A 21,898-nucleotide genomic window follows, 5' to 3' on the forward strand; every position below is an offset into this window, starting at 1 on the left:
GCGAGATGAGAACCCAAGGATAAAAATACAAGCGATAAAAATAACAGCCACACCGTGCCAAAGCTTGCATTGCCTTGTAGAAAAGAGTTAACTCCTGCGGCATGTGCCGCTTTCCAAAAAAACACGAGTACCTCACACTAGACAAGCGATGAGGCGCAATGCTTGTCAATCGGCTGTGGTCAGTCACAAAGCTCCGCACACGCAGCATTTCCATAATTCGCGCCGGACACTTCTCGGTTCATTGGAGTACGTTTGTCCGACTTGTCCTTCGAGCCCCTTGATTTCTTCCTTATGATCTCTGGTATGCGTAGCATATGCACATACCTTTCGTAAATGCGACGATACAATGTAACACGTATATATACGCTATCTTTCTTTCAAGAACAAACGACACACCGCTTTAATCCGACATGACAACAGGGCGTTCAATGAAGGCAAAAAAAAAGTACTGGGACCACCGTCTCTTTCGTCGTCTGTACTCCGGGGCGTAGAGAACGGCTGCACATTTTGAAGAGGACTCAGCTCTGCGACTTTCTGTGGCTGCGGTACGAACGCCGTTACACGTGCGCGCATATCCCTTGTTTTAGGGGCGTAGCTCCTCTTAGTCTAACCTTGTCACGTCTCCGTTGTCCGGCGTAAACGGATCTCCCGTATGATGCAATAGATGGCGCTGTCTCATAGAAGTATGAGTTCTCATAGAAGTTCAGGGACGATATTCTAGATGGTGCTGTACACAATCTGTGTCGTCATCACACATTTCTCGTCTCATTTCCTAGATGGCGTTGGTCCAATAGAATTGTGTGCAATATGGCGCTTGTGTGAATCGACACTAGATGGCGCTAGAAGTGCCGCTGCTCTCCGATTGGCTGCTGCGCGGGCTGCGCGGGGATTCGCGGGGAGCGAGCGCCTCTCTAATTCTCCTGGATCGTTGCCGTACGTGTCGGATCGTTGGCGGAGCATGGACGATGCGCAGCGGCGGGCGCTCGCTTGGCGGCAGCCAGGCGGATCCCGAGACGGTGCGCGCCAAGGACGCCGCTGCGAAACGGGCTCAACGAGAAGCGAATCCCGAGACCATGATTGCTTCAGGAGCTTCGCCCAAGCTCTTCATCATTCACCCGTGGATATGCTGTAATTTTTTCCTTCAATTCTTTCGTCCCTACCACCACTCTAGTCTTGCAAACCAACTTCAATCCCGTTAACCTCCCTGACTTTCCTTTCCTTTTCCCCGCTCTCTCTCTCTCATCCTATCTGCTTTGGAAGATCCAAGTCCAGATCCAACGATGAGCGCAATGTTATAAGCGTTAGTTTTATTACGCTAGTGTAAGTATTTGTCGATACCCCTTCCTTGTTGTGTGCCCTCTCCACCTGTTAAGGCAAGAACCTAGACTTGAGTAAGGCGTCTTCTATGGTTCACGCTTCGCAACAGACCAAGCAAACAAGCCCGTAGGAATGAATTTTCTCAACGTTGACCATCGACAACGTCAGGCCTAGCTGCAGCCCTCGATTGCTCTCCATCTTTGCGACCACGCATTTCCTGGAAGTTGCACCACATCTTATTTTTTTTTCTTTTCTTAGCCCAAGTGACGCATTCATTCAAACCAATAAGGATACCCGAGTCCCTCCTCTAGTCGGCGGTGTACACATATATTTTTCACGACCTCTTTATTATACGCACGTGCCACATTGGCATTTCTCCCTGCTCCGGCCAAGGCGAGGAAAGTAGCTGCTTTCCTATAAGCCTGTTTACGTTGAGAATAAAAACGACTCGATCGCCATTAGGCCTTGCCACGTCGTTCAATGCGCGTGCAGAGCCAAACCTTTTGGAGAGGCTGCGAGACGTGACGTGTGCCACGTGACGTCCTCCTCCTGGTCCCTGAGTGCGCCAGCTGTTTCCGTAAGAGAGCCTATCCTGCCGTTGCTTCCGAAGAGATCGGATCGTACGCTCGGCGGTACTCGGTACCTTTGACCAACAGCTGAAGGTAAAAAAAAACTTTTGACTTCTTGAACTTTCTGATCACCGCGAATCGCTGGCACTTCGCTAGTTTTGCGCTTTCGTCTCACAGTGTGCTGACATGCGCGAACTTATTGCGATGTTATGAACTTGGATTCCCTGCAAGAACTATATGCCAATAACTGCATTATCTGAACTGTATATGTTGTTGCCAAGGCAACAAGAAACCGATACCACACCAGCTCGATGTCAACTGCTTTTCTTTTGGATTCCCTGTTGATACGAAAGGCAAAAAAGTTTATTCGTTTCAGAATTACAAATATATAATCATGTCAAAGTTGCCTGCCCGCGCGAATTTAATACTTGGAAAATATCTGTGAAAAACGAAAGCAATAAGCTATAGACGTTTTCCCCCGCCACGGTGGTCTAGTGGTTATGGAGCTCGACTGCTGACCCGAAGGTCGCTGGGATCGAATCCCGGCCACGGCGGCCGCATTTTCGACGGAGGCGAAAATGTTCGAGGCCCGTGTACTTAGATTTAGGTGCACGTTAAAGAACACCAGGCGATCGAAATTTCCGGAGCCCTACACTATACGGCGTCTCTCATAATCATATCGTGGTTTTGGGACGTTAAACCCCAGCAGTTATTATTATTAAGGACGTTTCCGTGCGCTTGTTTAAGATAATTGCCCATTTCGTGCAGTCTCCTCCCTCTAGAGCGAGCATTTTTGTTTGTTCTTAAAATCTCTCTACATCGAAAGCATTAGCCGTCGTCCTCCAATACATTTTACAGCCCTTGCGAAGTGTATGAGCTATTTCACCTCACTTCAGAGCTTTCACGTGAGAAAGTCAGGATCTAATTGCGCGACGCGGTGCTGGTGGTTACTCCGGATTAACTTTGGTCCCACGCGGTTCTGTAACGTAAGCCTGAATATGAGCACATAATCGTTTTTGCGCGTATCACCCACCTCCTCTGCGAAATGCGGCAACCGCGGCCAGAAATCGTAACCGCTATCTAGTGCTTAGTGGCGCAACGCCAGTAACCGCTAAGCCACCGCGGCGAGTGTAAGAGCTCTTGGAACCGCGTCACTTAACGTCGGTAACGGACGCCGCAAAAACATGTCAGAGTGCTGACATTTGAACTGTTGACTAACCTAGTCACCGCAGGAAGAAATGAAGAAACAGGAAAGGGAGGAGAGGCATGATCGTTGACAGAGACCTTCAGATAGAGCCCCTGTGGGACCTGCATGAATGAGCACTGCAGAGAAGCGTGGTACATTATACCGGGCTAGTGAGTATTCCGTGGTGAAGTGCACATTGTGGAAGTGCACATTCGACGGAAAGGAACAACTCTGACGGTGCACTCCGACACAACTCGATTGTGCATGTGCTGAAGTGTGGCACATGACTCTTATGAATCAGTGCCATGGAGTCGTTGGGAAATCCCGTAATTACTTTTATTTACCTTCGACGCACTGGAGTAATACGGCGGGGTGACCTTGCATGCGTTTCCTTAAGAAAGCTCGATACGTTAGATTACGTGTGTCGTCATAACGACATCCTGCGTAGACAGTAGCATCCATAAACAGGAAAGTCATCGTAATATTCTAAACATCTTCGCTACTTTTGGAAAACAGCCTAATGTTAGTAATCGTAAGTTATGCAAGAAAACTTGTTACACGCGTGATAAATTTGCGACAGCAGCAATAACTTTTATTTCAAAAACACATCGAAGGTTGTCCGAAGCTAGGAAACCAAAAATTGGAGACAACGTCTGTGCATGCATTTCACATTTTTACTTGCCAAATCAATAGCCTGTAGCGGACACATTGAATTGCATACGGTATCTAATGTGTTTACTGCTCTTTGAATTTTCCACTTAAGGTAGCCCAAGACTATTCTTCTTTCCTTTGCAGACCCTCGCTATACATATGCAAGTGAAAACTTGTAGTGAATAACACTGCCTACGTTCATATGAACAAAGTACAACATCAAAAGAAGGTATAGATTTATTTTGCTGTATAAAGCACAGTTAATGGCGCTTCTCAAGTTTCCAAACGATGCATCCGGATTCAAATGTGGTTCGTGCACTTATGCTAACGCAAGCGCCGGCGCCCAAATACAGAATGTGGCGGGTAGCTAGCACACGCTCCATGTCACCACGAGTCCGTGCGCTGTGTATTCAGGCTCAGCTGTTGCTTTGCGCGCAGGCTCACGTACACAGTTCCAACCTTTCCAGATCACACCGTGCATATCAAACTGGCGCTAGTAATGTGCCGCGCGTACCACACAAAACATTTCACTACGTCTATGAAGGATGCATTCATGTATATACACTACAATTGGGTATTTCAACGGTTCTTGCCTTGTCTCGTGGCTAACACCCTCAGCCTTAAGATGAAAGTTAGTATCGCTGATGGGGGCAAGTGAATCGTTCTTCCTTGGCGACGTTGTCAATCGAATGAAGATGATGACAGCAACGACAGGCGAGAAAAACTGCATGAAATTATCTTTGATAGATGCCACTGTTATCACACTCGAGTCAGAAATGTCGTTGGCAGCAAGGGCATAATTCGCAAAGCTTTTTACTCGTAGTTGATCTTTTTCATTGGCTGGCCATCTTCATTGATATTTCCGGCATCATGACTGGCTAGAATTTTCTCTCACGAACTATTATAGCGTAACAGTTTTTTGCATACACTGTCCCACACTCTGAAGAAAAAGAAAAAAGAGTCCTTTGATTCTTTTTTTGTGACTTCTGGCTTGTCACGTATATGACTCTCTTTAAAGAGACACGTTAACTCTCTTCGGAGAGTTGTGGGGCCCAAGAGAGAGTTAAAGTGACTCCTTAAAGAGAGTCATAGACGTAGCAAGTCAGGACGCAGCAGAAAGAGTCACACAAGCTCTTTTTTTTTCTTCTTTTTTCTTAGGGTGCATGTGGTCAGTAATATTACGCAGCACTCAACTACGGCATCCCTTATCGCATTCGCAGTACGAGCTCAATACCGATTACAACGAAACATTTTTATAGGCTTAAGCGCAGAGGTGAAAGCCATGAAAACAAGCTAGTACCTTTTAATGCGTGAAGACTTTTGGATGTATACGAGCGTGGTTAGTTAAAAACTTCGCTAACACGCAGCACATACCTTTACACCACATATGTTGAATAGCACTCACAAGCAAGGACGAGGCATCCTAGTATACTCGCGACCCCGACCTACATTGTAGAAGTTAAAAAAGCAAAGGATAACTTCGAAGCCACACACGCAGCTGTGCACACATTGTCACGTACCTTCGGTCGACTTAATGACGTAGCCGTCGCTCAAGCTCCCGTCGTTTCCCAGACTTCCAATCGTTTCTTCAACGCACGTCAGCACAACTTTTGACAAACATGTAAAATACGTACGCGCATACGATTCAAGGCTGTTCGCGCACTGCAGCTTCACGAAGCGCGACGCAAAGTCTATACAAAGTGATTAGACTCCAGAGAGGCGGTGCCTCGAAAAGTCGTTTCTGTTGCAAACGCTTTTATTTCGTTTTCTCTTTCTTCTTTTTTTTTTTTGGTCGCTATTGTTCTACTCGTCAACGGCGTCACCGATATTTCGCCGGAAATGCGCAAATTTATACCTTTGCGTTCGCGTTCCTCGCACCTTCACCCGTTGGCGACGTATTTCGGCGCGTGAAGTAACATCTGAAGGTGAACGCCGGGGATTGGCGTCATTAGCGCGGTGACACAAGGCCGCGCATGCGCCCTACAGAGCGCGCGAAAGGAGAGAAACTTCGTCATCTCGAAGATTCCGGCGGTCATGGCCCTTAGGCAGCGGCGGCGCGGCGTGCACGATTCGTTTCGGAAAACAAAAAGCAATAAGTAACGAACAAACCTGGCAGGTCTGACCCAGATGCACCGACAGCGGTAAACAAGGTGCCCCGGGTGATGACTGTGGTATCCATCGCTCGTATATACACGCGCAGCAAAAAACGAGGCGCGCGAAGGCCTTGAGAGCGCGTACAAAGAAAGCGCCCCGCTCCAATCTTTCCTGTTTTTTATATTTTTGTTCCTAGAAAACCCGTTAGATCGAGCTACTCTCCGCACGACCTTTTTGCTCTCTGTCTCATCGTATCGACGACTTGACGGCTCTCCCGCCTTCCTCCGATGCTCGGTAGCATGCGCTATAACGTCGACATAAACACAGGCGCAAACTTGTTCACTCGCAAACATTGCCAAATGTGAAACGGCAGCTTCAAGTGACGCAAACTAACACATGCGTGAGTGGGAGCTGTACGATGTAAGAATGGATGGCTAGGCGTGTTGTTGCCAGAGGGCCTACACTTGGCGGCCGACCCTCGGACACGAAAAACACTTACGCTTGCGTGGACGCACGCACACTCACAAATACATATACATGCACAAACGTCTCGGCTACCGCCTGCCGCAAAGTCAGTTCGCAGATAGTTGCACACCGTCCCTGTCTCTCTAGATTCCCTTCGTACGGACAAAGGCAAGATGCACTGGTAAGACGCTTAGGTTTCAATCTTACTTTAACTTTTTCACTACATCACAAGCAACAACTGCTGCTACACTCCTACTGCTACTACTACTTCTACTACTACCACTACTACTACTACTGCTACAATTACTGCTGCCGCTGGTGCTACTACTACTACTACTACTACTACTACTACTACTACTACTGCTGCTGCTGCTGCTGCCACTGCTGCTACTACTACTACGACTACAACTACTGCTGCCGGTTCTGCTGCTGCTGCTACTACTACTACTACTACTACTACTACTACTACTACTACTACTACTACTACTACTACTACTACTACTACGGAAACACGCGCAGGATTGTTCAGCGATTTCATAATTCAGAATAGGATGCGATATGCTCGTTCATAATTCCACAACAGACTACGAAGCCATGCATGAACATAGAGGCTCAAAGAGGTCGACATTACGAAACATTTACATTTGCGGAGAGGCCGTGGGAGTTGCACCAAACGTGAATGCGGGCACGCGCACAACAATTCACTTACGCGATTGCAGTGCGCGGCGCACATCGCTTCGGAGCATGCATTGCGCCCTTGGGCGTCTTCGCCGCAAGACACGCGTGCCTAGGTCGACGCGTGCAGTGTAGGGAGGGAACATGTGCGAAGCCGCGCCGATTGACCGTGGCCGCTTCTCGTGAGCCAATTGGCGGGAACTGATTCGTATCGGTCGCGTTGACGGAAATGCTCCCCGTAGAATTTCCTATTCACCGACCAAATTCGTTGCGCATTTAGTTCGTAAGTGAACTTTGTGATTGGCCAGCGAGATTCCTTGGTAGCGTATACACTCTAAGGTAAACGGGAGTGTTTGAGGCGTCTTTCTGCCACACAAGAATAATCGCCATAAGTCTTGCTTGCCATAAGTTTCCTTTCTCGAAAACTTTGCACTCGCTGCTTTCCTATCAGAAGTGCTGTGTTACGCTGATTGCCGCACGCCGTTCGCCATCGGGAAGTACAGGGCGCGCAGCGATACCGCAAGAAAAGCAGTGGAGATATATAGATGACGATTATCGCTGTGTGGCAAGAATATGCCCCAAGTACACCTTTATTGTTTTTGAGTTCATGCCCAGCAGCACGATTAGCTGAAAGGTTCTCTTGCGAATATCTTTAGCGTAAGAGAATATTTCAACCAATCCTGGTGCAGGACATATCATTAGCGAAGCCCGCAGGCCGGTTACCAAAAGTACTTAGAGAGAGTAGTTTCTTAAATTAGGACTACAATTTTCAGAAGAATAAATCTAGCGATACGACTGTCCAGCTACCACGAAAGCGACGAGCTCTATATATACAGTGATTTGTCAAATAGCATTGCTCGCGTATTCGCGCGTACTTGCGTCGTCGGGCTTTATCTTATTCAGTTCACAAGTAATGTTAAATTTATTTTATACACGCACAGAGGCTGCGAGCGGGAGCATGCATCAATCCTACGCAGATGAAGGCCTCGCGCTAACGATTCAGACGAGCGGTGCTCAAGAAAAGGTCGTTACAGGAAACGATCGCACACCGCTTTTGTGTTCCGAACGCTTAGAACAAAGGCAGCGCTCCGTAGCAAGATTGCGCGCTCCGGGCTGTCTCGATGCGGAGAAGAGAAAATCGGGAGCGCGGCTTTCAGTGACAGTGTTTTTCCTTTATGGCCTCAAAACGGCGGACTTTATATGTATGCATGTTCAAAGACAGCCGCCTGCCCCTGGCCTGTGATCTCTCGTCTCTGATTTCGCTGCAGCAAAGCAGATTAGCGGAGACGACAACGCAGCGCCGAGGGCACAGCAGCGCTTCTTGCTCGCCTGATCAATGGCAGCGTGATCGCGCTTAAGGGCAGGCATACACGGCTTACGCGTTGTCACATTCAAGATTTATTGACAACGCGCAGATTACGGCGTTGAAGGCCACAGTGGCAAGAAAGCTGGAAGCACACGGCTTCACGGGGCTAGGGGGCCTCTTCCAGGCTACAGAAGCAATGAATATAACCGCAGGGTACAACAAGTGCAACGAAGGGCCAGCTTTGTTTACTAGATCAGATATTAGTGCTATATATATATATATAGCACTAATATCAAAGAAAAACGAGCCCTTAGAGTCCTCTTATTTCGTTCAAATAACACGTTGTCACATACAGATATACACATGCGCAAAAGGGTCATCAATGAATGTAGATGTATTTATGTGCAGAGAAATTGCATGCATATATATATATATATATATATGCATGCAATTTCTCTGCACATAAATACATCTACATTCATTGATGACCCTTTTGCGCATGTGTATATCTGTATGTGACAACGTGTTATTTGAACGAAATAAGAGGACTCTAAGGGCTCGTTTTTCTTTGTTAGACAGAACCCTAATGAAAACCAAGAGACAATGAGCCGAAGGAAGGTATAATGTCCTTCGTTTCATTGTCTGTTGGTTTGCATGAAGGTCGTACGCATTATGTGAGCGTTTATGTGATCGTTGTATATACTACAGTCATCACCCGAGATTTGGAGTATACTCGAGTAGTTATAGAAGTGTGTTTATTAGTGATAAGGTTTGCAGTTTCGGTTGCAATACTTATGACCGGATTTCAGTTCTACCACTACTCTAGCAATGAGCCAAACTCTTAGTAAAGAGCACTGATTAGCATATGCATTATACGCGGAGATGCTCGTAGACTAATTCGAAGTACAGATGAAGAAAACTGCTCGGCTTATCATCATCACGGCATTTCTCTTTATGGACGTGTCAGAGCAACGAAAGAAAGAAGCCTTGCCGGCTTACCTAGTGATCTGGCATCGCAGGAGACATAAGTGAAATTGCGAAATTTTTTGGTGAGCTCACCTCGTCAGAGTAACGTCATTCACGGGATAATGCAGGCCTTCTCGTCCATGTAACGTGAGCGTCAGCCCTAGCAGCCTTATATCTCGGCAAGATACTACTACGCTTTTATAAATTCACAGTAACATTAAACCATTCCAAAAGTGCGGAGAGGGAACAAATGGAAGGAAAATATTCGTCTCAGATGTCTGCTGCTGAGTAAACCAAGAGGCGTCGTTTTTAGCAGAAGTTTGCACAAAGTAGAAGTTTGCACTAGTCGAGACATAATTTACGCGGAAACAGCGCGAAAAAAACGAGGACTAAGGAATAATAACGAGGCATTTTACGAAACATATCCTCATATAACTCACAATGTAAAAAAAAAACTTCTGCGTTGCTCACAATACAAGTGCTTACAACTGCGTATAAATTTCGTGCTGCTACAGCCAAAAGGAAATCTAAAAAAGTGCTCAGAAGGAATGACAGTGAGTCAAGTGATAGGGTAAAAAACGAATGTATTTTCCCCATTATAAATTACGTCCTGAATTCACGAAAAGAGCGAAAATGCGGATGCCCAGTTTGGAATAAAACTCTCGTGTCACGCAGCATCTGGCAAACCTCCAGAAGAGTCCTCATTTCTTTATCCTCTTTTTTCTCTAGCTAGTTGAATAACGCGCAAGGTCGATGCTGAATCTCGAAGCCTCCAGTACGCACCTGTCGCACGCGCGAAGAAGCGCGTACACTCTGCGTTACGCGGCAGGAGCCATCGCCATCAGAAAAACCAAACAGCCTTGCCTGTCATAACCCACCGTGCGACGTCGACGACGTCGGTATTGCCTTAGCGCTCACACCCTTCTTTAGACGTAGGCTGGGAGAGAGGGAAGGTGCCACGCAGACGAAAAGCCGCGGCGGGGGCGGAGGGTGTGGGGGTGTCGGATGTACGAAATTGACGAGACGCGGCGCTCGCGCTGCTAAGCTTGGTGGTGCCGCCTATATATCGCGTCTTCTTCTCTCGGTGACGTTTCAGACAGCAGCCGAAGCAGCACTGGACGACATGCGGCAACAGCAGGACATGTGGCAGGGTGTCAACGGGACGGAGGCCGTGAGCGATTACTCGGCACTCTCCTGGTTCAAGCCCGACGAGCGGATCCGGGAGTGGCCGCTCATGGGCAGCCCCGCGGCCGTGACCAGCGTCCTGGCCCTGTACCTGATGGGCTGCGTCGTCGTGGGGCCGCGGCTCATGAGGGACTGCAAGGCCTTCTCCATGCGGCCCATAATGATCGCGTACAACGTCGCCATGGTGGCACTCAGCGTGTTCTTCGCCTACCTGACCGTGACTCTGGCGTACTTCAAGAGCGGCTACAGCCTGGTCTGCCAGGCCAACGACTCCAAGACGAACCCGTTCCGCGAGGTGATCTTCTACTACGGCTGGTGGTACGTGATGCTCAAGGTGGGCGAGCTCCTGGACACGGTGTTCTTCGTGCTGCGCAAGAAGAACGACCACATCAGCTTTCTGCACGTTCTGCACCACACGCTGGCCCTCATCACCGTGTGGCTGGACGTGAACCTGGCCATCATGGGACAGGTGGCCCTCTTCCCGCTGCTCAACTGCTCGGTGCACGTGGTCATGTACTCGTACTACGCGCTGGCCGCGCTGCCGCCGTCGCTCAGGCCAAACCTGTGGTGGAAGCGCTATGTGACCATATTCCAGATCGCGCAGTTCTTCGTGCTCACGGTGCACAGCCTGGTGCCGGTCTTCAAGGACTGCGACTTTCCGCGGGCCTTCGCGGTCTTCATGGCCCTGGAGGCGGCGCTCTTCTTCTACCTCTTCAGCGACTTCTACGTGAAGCACTACGGATCCCCGATGAAAGCCGACTCCAGTGCGAAACTTAAGGGCCAATAGTGATGCGTGTCCCCTGAAACTGTATTTAACCTTTTTTTGTTCCTCGCGCGCTCGGACACTCGAAGCCGCAGAGGTGTTGTGCGTCAAAACTACGAGCCGTCTGTTTGTGTGCAAGATTTTTCGCGCCTGTTCTCGTGTATGTGGCCGCTGCTGCCGGCGGACGCATTGTAATCGTCCGAAGACTGAACACTTGCCGGAGAGAAATATTGCGGAATATTTCGCAATTTTGCGGGATTACGTACGGCACTGTTCACTTGGTTTACGTTCACGTTACTGATTGAGAGTGAGAGTTTTACTTGGGATATATGTCGGTTGCATTAGCACATTGCGTATGTTGGTGTGCAAGTCTATTTCCCCCCTAAAGATCACACAAATTTACCCACAGTGTTTATAAACCATCGTTGCAAACGGTGCCAACCCGACCATGCACCACCTTACGCGAATATCTGAGACATTCAGCTACTTGAATTTAAAATGTTAACCTAAAGCAAAATTGATACGGGTTTTCTTTCGTAAGCGATGTTTGCCATTGTCTCGCTAGTTTTGCTAAATATACGTCAGCCATCAAGACAGGCTAAAATTTTCGATACCAGCGTAAGGCGTTTTCAATAATTAGGACCTTGCTGCAGTTTCGCGGAAGTTTGTCTCACATTTTCGCAGCGTTCGCCTTTACCTTATTTTTTTTCTTTGGGAATAGAACAACAGTTGAGACGGAAAACATACAATCAGCTTCTGATTGCTTTGTTCCTTCTCGAAATAGTCTTAACTGGTACGAGGCGCAAATATTTCTAGAGTAGAAGAACTGAGTGCGTGAGCCGTATCACATATGCATCGAGTACGCAGTAATATGACCGCATGACAAGCGAAGGTGCGCGAAGTATTCTGATGACCGGGATGTATGGGCTAGTTTTACTGTAGAAGTGTGTTTTCTACCTCGCAGTTATGTACCTAGGGCCGAAATCACAAAGCCTGTTGTTCTCAAGTGCTCTTTCCCATCGGCCTTTGTTCCCACTGGCATCTCCCACTGTTATTTCCCGTTAAGAAAAAAAAAAAAAACTCCCGTCCAGTAATTGTTCGCGCGAGAAAATTCTAGCCAATGATAATTCATAGCACATAAAATTAACGAAGCAGGGCAGCCATTGGCAAAGATTGTTTCCGATTGAAATAATTCGTGTATTAAGTCCAAGATATGTGCTAGTTTATAGCGTGCGCGTTGACTGAACTGAGCGCAGTGAGCCGCGTCACATGAAAGGCGTCGTGTCTGTAGTCATGGCCGCTTGGCGAATGAAGGTGTTTACTCTTTTTTTTTTAAGGTTTAAGTGAGCCTTAAGTCCGCTGAAGCTGTTCCGATGGATCAACGGATTTGCCAGGTACATTAAAAAAGTCGAATGTTCCACCTGTGTACATACATAGACTCTGTATAACATTACGTATCTCGATAAAGTATACTTGTTAAATGTATGTGATCACGGTTTATGTCCGCTATGGTTGAATGCGTATGTTGTGAGAATTTTAATTCCAGTGTGCCGCTACTCGCGTAGCTTAGAGCGATGCCACGGCATTCATCTCTAAAGCTTCTGGCGTTTCCTAAATGACGCAGCGAATAAATTCTCGCACTGCACTCACCCGAGACCCGTATTAACGTTGATGAGAGCCATTTGTAAAGACACGGTATTCATATTGATACTGATAAATAAAGTTTTACATGTTCTGTTAAGAACGACCCGGATCACATATCTCAAATTTGAAGTATATGTTGCAGAAACTTAAAGTTTCAAGGCGATCGACTGCTAACCAGAGTTGTGCGACTAACCGGTTGATCCTAATGAGCAGTCGACTGATAACGTCAACTACACCTCGTCAGAGTAAAGTGAACGTTTGCCTATTTCGGGACGTAATAAAAGTGCAAAATATCTTCTACATGTTCTTAAATTTCCTTCTGTAAGTCAACTGCGTGTTGAGAATTGGGGTGTTGGCTTGATCAATTTGTTCTTATGGATTTGTATTGTATCAGAAGGCCTCGTGCTTTTAAATGTGGGTTTGATTTTATGCCATTCTTTCTTTCACAAACTTGGAATTTTTAAACCCGTAGAATAGAGTAGGGTAGATAGCTTTAACTCAGGTACAAGTTAGTGATGTTGAGTCAAATGTGTAAGATCTTGAAGTTTTCGTTTCTTCCTCTCTTTTTTGCCATACTTTCTAGAAACATTTCGTGATGATAATTTGAAAGCTGGTTATGTCTAATAGTAATGTTGTTTAAGCCCCATTGATCTGTTCATATCATCAGGACGTTCACGTCTGATGTAAGAGCTTGAACTATCATTATGTTAGAGAACGCCTGTTATTGATAGAGACCTCCGCCGTGTTGTTTGTGCAATTGAACAAAGCAAAACTTCCTGAATAAATACAGATTTTTCATAAATACCACGCCTCTTGCTTTTGCCCGTTTAATTACTGCGCTTAAGACATGCGAACTTACGGTACACATCCTTCTGCTGCGAGTAATCGATGCATTAACAACATAAAATAAAATATTTTATCTAGCTTTCCTTTTTTTTTTTGTTTCTACTCCCGTAGAAGCAGGGTTACGTGGATTCATTTTCCTAATATTATGACGTCATCAGACCGCTTTCTCCCAGAATGATCCGCTCCAACAAGGATGGATCCAAACTTCGTACAAATAGCTTTCGCGTAATTATGATTTCATTGCTTGAGAGGAATAACGTCTCAAATAACACTGCGTCAAATTCAAGCTGTATTTGTCAGTATTTTTTAATTGACTAATATTTTGTAATCGGTTGATTATCTTATTTTTTTATAACCATTTTTTTTTCGCTTTCGACGATCACCGGACCTATGTGCACGTTTTCATGCTCACATTATAAGTCTGCCCGAACGTTTCGTTACATTGTTTTTATTTTGACAGGTACGTCTAAGTGATGCACTGTTCTTTTATTATCTTTTATTTTCGTCCTTTCCGCAGTTGTATTATGCACCTTAATGCTATGGCGCGAGAGTATGTGCGAAATAGCATTTTACTTATGTGGCTCCAGCCTAATTCCTGAAAAGAAAAAAAATTGAGGACGCTTGAGCTTCGCCTCAAAAGTAGAACGCGATCGCCTTCTAAATCGCTAGCCTGATTTCGTTTCCCGATGGACACCTCAACCGCACCGCAAAGGAATGGAACGTCTGTGCTAGTTACATTGGCCGTTTAAAACAATCCTAGAATACCTACTGCAAGTACATTTGCGAAGTGCCCACTACGCCATAATTCTTCCTTTTTGCGAATTGGCGTAGTACCCACTAGGCGTCCGTAAGGCAACGCAACTGCTCACTTCGTTTATGCTTTCGCTGATGTTTACGCTTTATGGTTTTCCTTTTGCTACGTAGTTGCACACTGTTGATGCTGTGGCTGCTGCTGATGACGATGATTAAACACGCCTGAGTACTTTGTAATGGATGGGCCTTTAAGCCACCCACTCGTTGCGCAATTCACGTGTTTTTCAAGCCCGGTGCGATTGTACGCGTCTACCACGCAACGTTACACGAGTTAGAGGCGCTCCTCGCGCAACACAGCATTGGTATGGGGTTTCCTTCGTGACCATTTCCAGCAATGGCACGGCTCGGTGGTAGAACACCTGCTCGCCACGCAGAAGGTATGTGTTCTATTCTCACTCGAACCGAACATTTTTATTATTTGCGTCTACCTCGAATTTTTGCTCACGGAAAGCGCCAATTTTTCGCTCACAATCAACGACGCCGCCGCCGACGCCTACACCGGACTTGCTGGGAAACGACCTCTTTAGCGCTGTCGCGTTAAAATGAAACAGAAAACAGTTTATATGCAGTGTTGTCGGCGTGAGGCAAACCATGCTGGTGAACAAAAATGACGGAGCTGCAAAAGTATAGCAAAATATGTAACAGGAAAAAGAAAACGTTCTAAAAGCATTAGAGAGTGGCGCCTAATGCAGCTATTGGTCACTAGTAAATATTACAGCAGGAACTAAACTACGTATGTTTTTATTCCACGACCCTAGCGTTCTTCTTTTTGACAGAAATATTTAGTAAAAAAGAACGCCTCTCTGGAGTGCCGATCCCCAAATAAAAAATGTTTGTTCGCTTTCTACGATTACCATGACAGCGTAAGGTGTTATGCACTGATAACAACGGTCAATTTTGGTGGCTTAGTTGTCCGGCGCCGCTTTTTCTACCTGTTTCGTTCTACCTATTTCGTAATCAGCAAAAAATGAGCACATTGTCCTCTGAGGTGACCAGAGACGAACATACCGTGTTTCAGGAAAATTCTTCGAGTCAATGTAGCCAAAATGGAAAAAGTTCGCTTTGAAATACCTGACAACCTGCACAGGCATTTCAACGCGAAATTTTAAAGTGAAATTTTCACCTTCCTTTTCTCCTAAAATAATAAACCTATTGTCGTCAAATTCGCTACATTAGAGTTCTCAGAGTAAGAAATACGAACCTAAACCGATTCGTTGTTTCACGTTAGTGTCACTTTGAAGTAGTATACATCAGCAAAATGGTGTACGAGGTGAGCGGCTGCGCAAAAGACAGATGTAACCATTGCGAAATATAGGCTCTATTGTAGCCTGCAGATTTGAACAATACGTAATGATTGATTTGTCTAATAAATCAATGTAAACTAAAGAAAGTCTACCACATTCTTGCATTCACTAAAGACGACTCGAAGGCGAGGCCATACTTTTTCCGACGCCGAGGTACATCGACGGTCAATTTGCGCGTTTATTAGGGCCCTTTAAGGCTTGTTCACCGTAACAACGAAAATGTCAATGGGACACCAACCCCCTCTGAATTCTTCACCATGGACAAACGACCTTTGGTCGATTACTTGAGTGAGGTTGGAAGCGAGCGAAGCTGTCTAGCAATTCTAACCCGAGACAATGTGTTTCGGTCACGTGTGTGTCACCTAGGCTACACATCGTCATCCCATCGGCTAGCAGATCCCAACCTGGAGTACGCAAAGGCCAATGGGTATGCTTGGATCACATACCCTCTGGCGAACCGTTTCCAATGAACCAATTTGAAACCACCACCCGGCCAGAGTCGTGCACTGTGCGTTGGTCTCGCGGTCACAGCTCTGGTTATGTGTTTAAGGGTCAGAATGCTACATGTATCTCAGTGACATTTACAGCAAAACTATCGCGCACAGTGAGAGAGAGAGAGAGAAAAAAAAGGTCTCGAACCCAGGCCTTTTGCGTTACAAGAAAGTGGTCTACCACAGAGCCACGCCAGTTTTTTTCTTTTGTTTCCTATAGTTTTCTATTTCACGTCAGGGACATACAGAAACAAAAAAAAATACAAAAAAGCACTCGTGTAATGCTCGAACCTTTTTCGGAGAAAGAAACTATACAAGCGTCATGTATGACGTAGAAACGCGTTAACAAATGCAAAATGGCGTGGCACCAGAGTGGAATCGCGCCAGGCGTCGCACCAGGCGAATCGCGCAACGAGTGAGTGATTTAAAGCGTCCCGTTTATTACAAAGGGCCAGGGTGTCGGAACAAATGCAAAATGGCGTGGCACCAGAGTGGAATCGCGCCAGGCGTCGCACCAGGCGAATCGCGCAACGAGTGAGTGATTTAAAGCGTCCCGTTTATTACAAAGGGCCAGGGTGTCGGAACGAAATGTTTTTCATTTCGGTTTTAGTTTCGTTCCACCACAAAAAGTTCCGTTTCGTTTCTGTTCCGGAACGAAAAAAAAAAACGTTCCGTAACGGTTCGTAACGGTTTTTTTCTTTTGTATGAAAAAAAAGTATCAAAAAGGTAAGGCAATCATAAAAAACTTTGGATTTGTGATGTAGTTACTTACCCTCCTCTTAAGAAAGTGGGACAAGGGTAAAACACGTTCTTCATAGGAGCGGAAGTAACTGTACCACGTATTCCTACCAACTAGCACAAACGAATATTCATTTCAAAGTCATAGTATTTATTTTCTCACAAGACAAATACGAATTTTTTTTAGTTGGCTTAATGCTTTGTGTCAAGGAAGTGAGCACGATCTCAGAAGCAGCACGTCATTGAGTGTACTCTATGATGTGCTAGACCGCTGTTCTGATAAAAAAAATTTCACCATCTCCCACTAAAGGGAACCATGTGGGGATGCGAAGGAGCGCATGGGTCGACTTAAAAGTTCCGTTCATCACGGGCACCTTGCCCGATGTTAACGCGTCCTTGCATGTGGAGCACGCCATGAATTCACTGTAGTTGCTGTTACTCGTCCCGAACTCTTGTTGGAGCACGCCACGCGGGTTCATCGCGCGTCTTGCAGAATCTCGTTCCCCGACGTCATCACGTGATTGCTGAGATAGTGTAAGGGGGAGAGGCCACACCGTCTTACCCAACCCCTTACACAGGCCCAAACGCGCTAGCGCGTGCCAGCACACGTGGTTTTGTCTGCGTTACGCCAAGCTAGGACAGCATACGGCAGCCAGGGCCCCTAAAGTGCTATGCACGTATCATCATCAAGGCGGTCAAAAAACAAGACGAAAAAGACTTCTCCTTGGCGCGAGCGCACGCTCAATATGTTACAGATGGCTATGATAGGTTTTAGAAAGCGGACGGTCGCCAATGGAACTACGTACAAAGCCCAGCGCAAAAGCTGCTTCGCATCTAAAAGAGCAGTCAGAGCAAAAGCTAGAAGAGCGGACTTTGTAGGGCCCGTTGTTATCTCTTGGGGCAACTAATAGAAGTAAACTTGCAAGGTACCCACTACGTCATAAATCGTCGTAATTTTTCTGAAGTAGCGAAGTTCCCACTATGCCATTTTTCGTCATTCTTCGGAGAATCGCGGTACCCGCTACATATCTGTAAGGCATTATCTGCACTTTGTGCTGTGGCTGATAATGAAGAATTATGGCTGAGCGCTTTGCAGTGGGTGGGAAGGAGTGTAGCAAAATGGGCGCCTCCATTCCATTCCAATTCCATTCCGGTGAATTAGAACTTGCCGCAATTCCATTCCTTTCAATTCCTCCGAATGAAAAAAATTTAGACCATTGGCACTCAGGGAATGGCCTGCCAGTCCGATTCCATTCCTGTAATTCCTCAACGTAGGAGGCATCTTGATAGCTTTATCAAGTTAAGAATGAACGCCCCATAAAGCTGATGTCATCAGATGCATTAAGAACTGCAAAAGTACGCAAAACAGGTTACCAAGGTCGACGAATAGTAGCTTGATGACATATCTCGTGAAGTACAACCACCCTACTAATTCCCATAGGGGCAGTTCTCCCGCTACCTATAGTATTTGCGTGGTCAACATGTTTGAACGAATGGCGGTGTTTCAGTATTGTTTAAGCTTAAATCTGTTATGCTAAGATGACGACATAGGGTATTTTTATGCTGACAAAAGCACCTTTGCATCGCATACGGAACACTGGGCCGCACTGCCCGTCAGCACTCACGCTTGTCAAGCGCGCCTCGCAAGCACGGATGGAGTGAGGAGAACTTTCTGTGTTCGCCTGTGCGCAGGTATGCAATGCCTTCCTTGTCGCAAAGGTTATTTACGTGTGTCTGGTACTAAACTGCTCGTGAGATAAAGACCAGGCTGTGCATAGAGTATTCGCCACTTTCGGGTGGGGGTATCAATGGGAACCAACGCGCAGGGGTAATTTGTTTCTCCCTTCAGTATCTGCTGGGATAATGCATTTGTTTGTACACTAACTTATGCCTCTGTTTGTAGTAGGTGCGTTGCTTATAAATGTACCGTGCTTGTAATCAGCCAAGCCATTTTAAAAATACTGCTTTAGTGTTAATTTGCGAGGCTATGACTTACTAACGTTTGAAGTTTGAAAAACAGCACGTAGACGAAAACGTCCTCTATTTTCCGAAAAAGGCGCTTAATTCCATTCCCATTCCATTCCGGGGTCGCGAAAATGTGGAATCATTCCGGAGTCATTCCAATTCAGGAGTGGCAACTCCGCAACACTGGTGGGAAGCATTAAACCACACACTTTTTGCGCTATTAGCATTGTGTGACGACTGGTTGTTATTTTACTCTTCTGCCACGCTATATTACATATAATAACGCGATTCCTTGCCCTACATGACGCCTGTATAGAGTATTTCTGCGATGGAGTTATAAGCACCAGCATGACACTGTGGTGGAAGACCCGACTACCATGCAGAGGGCGCGGATCCTAGAAATTTGTTTCTCATTTAATTTTTTCTTATATCACGCGATAGCGGTCACGTACACCGGCGGCTGCGGACACCTATGGAGCCAAAATCGGCTGTTGTGATCTCATAACAGCTTTCGCTGTAACTAACTTCAGCGCCGACAATGCCCTCTCCGCTTTGGCCTGCTTGACAGGCGCGCAAAAGTCCACTTGCGTTAATATGAACATCTCTGGTTGCCACTGTTCTCGTTTTTCGCACAATTTCAACATATCTTTGTTCTGGAATTCCTGTCTGAGGTACGCGCTAATACTATGCCCTGAGATATGCTTACATTGCATGAGCTCAGTTCCGGATTGCGAAATTTTCTCGTGAACCGAAAAACGATTGAAAAAATTTCGGTTTCACTCCGGAACGAAATAATAAATAAAGTTTCGGTTACGTTTTCGTTCCGGTCAAAAATATCGTTTTTTTTTCGTTTTTCGTTTTCGGTTTTCGTTCCGTTCCGACACTCTGCAAAGGGCTCGGCCGCAATTCTTCATCATCCTCGTCATAATTCACCACAGCAATGACGAAGTTTACTGGTAGGTAGGTGCGCGTATTGCCTTAGAAAAGCGTAGTGGGTGCTTCGCTACTTCGCAGAATGTCGGTATTTATTGCGTAGTGGGTACCTCGCAATTGTACTTGCAGTAGGCGCCTGAAGAGACTTTGCAGCGGCCTCCATGAAGACCGCTCCACTTTAATTCGAGTGAGAATCGAGCCCAGGCCGTCTGCGTGGCAAGCAGGTGTTTCACCAAAGCGCTATGATATACCTTGAAACTGCGTCGGAAAGAAACACTATATGAATGTCATGTAGTGGAAGGAGTCTCCTTAACGCTCTAATATTGCGCGGCAGAAGCGTAGAATCGCGCCGTATGTCAAAACATGCGAATTGCGCAACGAGTGGGTGTTTTAGAGGCCCACCCATTACAAAGCGCTCAGACATATCTAATCATCATCAGCTGCAAAAGCACCAACAAAGTGAGCATCTGCGTAGGTTCGCTTGTTGCCTTACGAACGCGTAGTGGGCCCTTCGCTGATTCGCAAAATGAATAATTATGCCGCAGTGGGCACTTAACAACTGTAACTGCAGTAGGCATTCTAAGATAGTCTGAAACGGTCAATGTTACACGAACAGTCATTCATTTTCTCACGGCACGGTTGCGGTATCCATCGAGAAGCGAAGCTAGGCTCGCGATTGAGAAAGCGATGCGAACGGGCCGTGATTACGCTATCGTGTTCTACTCTTGAAGGCGAAGCTCAAGCGTCCTCCAAGTTTTTTTTTCTTATTTCGTGCGATAGCGGCTACGGACACCGGTGGCGGCGGCCAACTACAGCGCCAAAAACGGCTGTTGTTGTGATCTCACAGCAGCTTTTGCTGTAAAAAAATTGCGTGACGCGAAAGCCATCTAGCATACATCGGAGAAACCGCCAAGGCACGTAGCGGTTACGCCGTATTACTACGGGACATCTCACAATGTAAAAAAAAGGCAAAACGATCAAAAGAATTAGTGTTGTTCTTTTTTTTTCTAGCAGTAGCAGCAGCGCCTTGGAAACGATTTGGCCTCTGTCATCGTGACTATACGGTGACAAGAGGCCAAAGGAGCGTGAGGAAACCATGCAAAACCGCATTTGTTCTCCGAACTATCGCAATGTCGTTTACAGGAACTGCCTCGCTTGCGATAAGAAGTTTATCGGACAGACAGGTAGATGCCTCAGTGATTGAGAACAAAAAAAAGCTAAAGAAATGTTTAAGACGTACGTGGTGGGCGGCTTCCCGTTCAATGTAAATCATTAGGGTGTTAGGCATTCTTCGGTGCACGCACTTATACAGTATCGTGCTTGACAAACTTTCAAGAGAAGCCCTGAGGCTGAAAATATTTCGAGATTATGGCCTCTGAGTGCATAAGCCCCACATTTGTGAACCTTTCTGATAAGAAACCTGTTTCCCTTACGAAGTCCTCATATTGCGCATATCTGATAAGTTTGCGCGAGCGTGCAGCATTGCGTTCAGGGAAAGAATTAGATTGCTCATCGTGTGTCGTGTCGTCCTTCTTTTGTCGACGTTCGCCGTGCACTAGTGAAAACCAGCAGATAATGAAGCCTTGGCTTCATTATCTGCTGGTTTTCATTAAGGTTGCGTTAAACACGGAAACGAGCCGTTAAAATTCCGTTCTTTCATTCTGTGCACTAATTCAGCTTGAAGTGTACAAAACTCGACACATAGGAAGTTTATCTTTATTTTGCGCGGGCATAAGTAAAGCAGGAGAGGGGGGAGGCATTAAAAAACCTTGAAACGTCAGTGGCTTCAGTTTGATCACAGAGATGGGACACCTTCTTTAATTTATATCACACGCTATATGGTGACGGCAGCGAATGACTATCCACCTATGGATGACCATCGCGGAGCCTTTCCTTGCGAGTTGTCGTCGGTTACATTTGCCTACAAGTAAACAGGCACGACGGGTGGTGGTCACCGGTCACTTCTAACGTCATCACAAGAACACCG

The 21,898-nt window shown here is 46.3% G+C and overlaps 1 protein-coding gene across 1 annotated transcript; it reads left to right on the forward strand.

Annotated features, from left to right (window-relative positions):
• The first annotated feature begins 1,773 nt into the window (after window positions 1-1,773).
• Window positions 1,774-13,617, forward strand: LOC119396227 (elongation of very long chain fatty acids protein 4). Its single transcript, XM_037663349.2, has 2 exons — window positions 1,774-1,979; window positions 10,326-13,617. The coding sequence occupies exon 2, from the start codon at window positions 10,353-10,355 to the stop codon at window positions 11,199-11,201; it is 849 nt and encodes a 282-aa protein (XP_037519277.1). The 5' UTR covers window positions 1,774-1,979; window positions 10,326-10,352; the 3' UTR covers window positions 11,202-13,617.
• Window positions 13,618-21,898: the final 8,281 nt, after the last annotated feature.

The sequence above is a fragment of the Rhipicephalus sanguineus genome, chromosome 6 (assembly GCF_013339695.2).
Source record: "Rhipicephalus sanguineus isolate Rsan-2018 chromosome 6, BIME_Rsan_1.4, whole genome shotgun sequence".
In the NCBI taxonomy this organism is placed as follows: domain Eukaryota; kingdom Metazoa; phylum Arthropoda; class Arachnida; order Ixodida; family Ixodidae; genus Rhipicephalus; species Rhipicephalus sanguineus.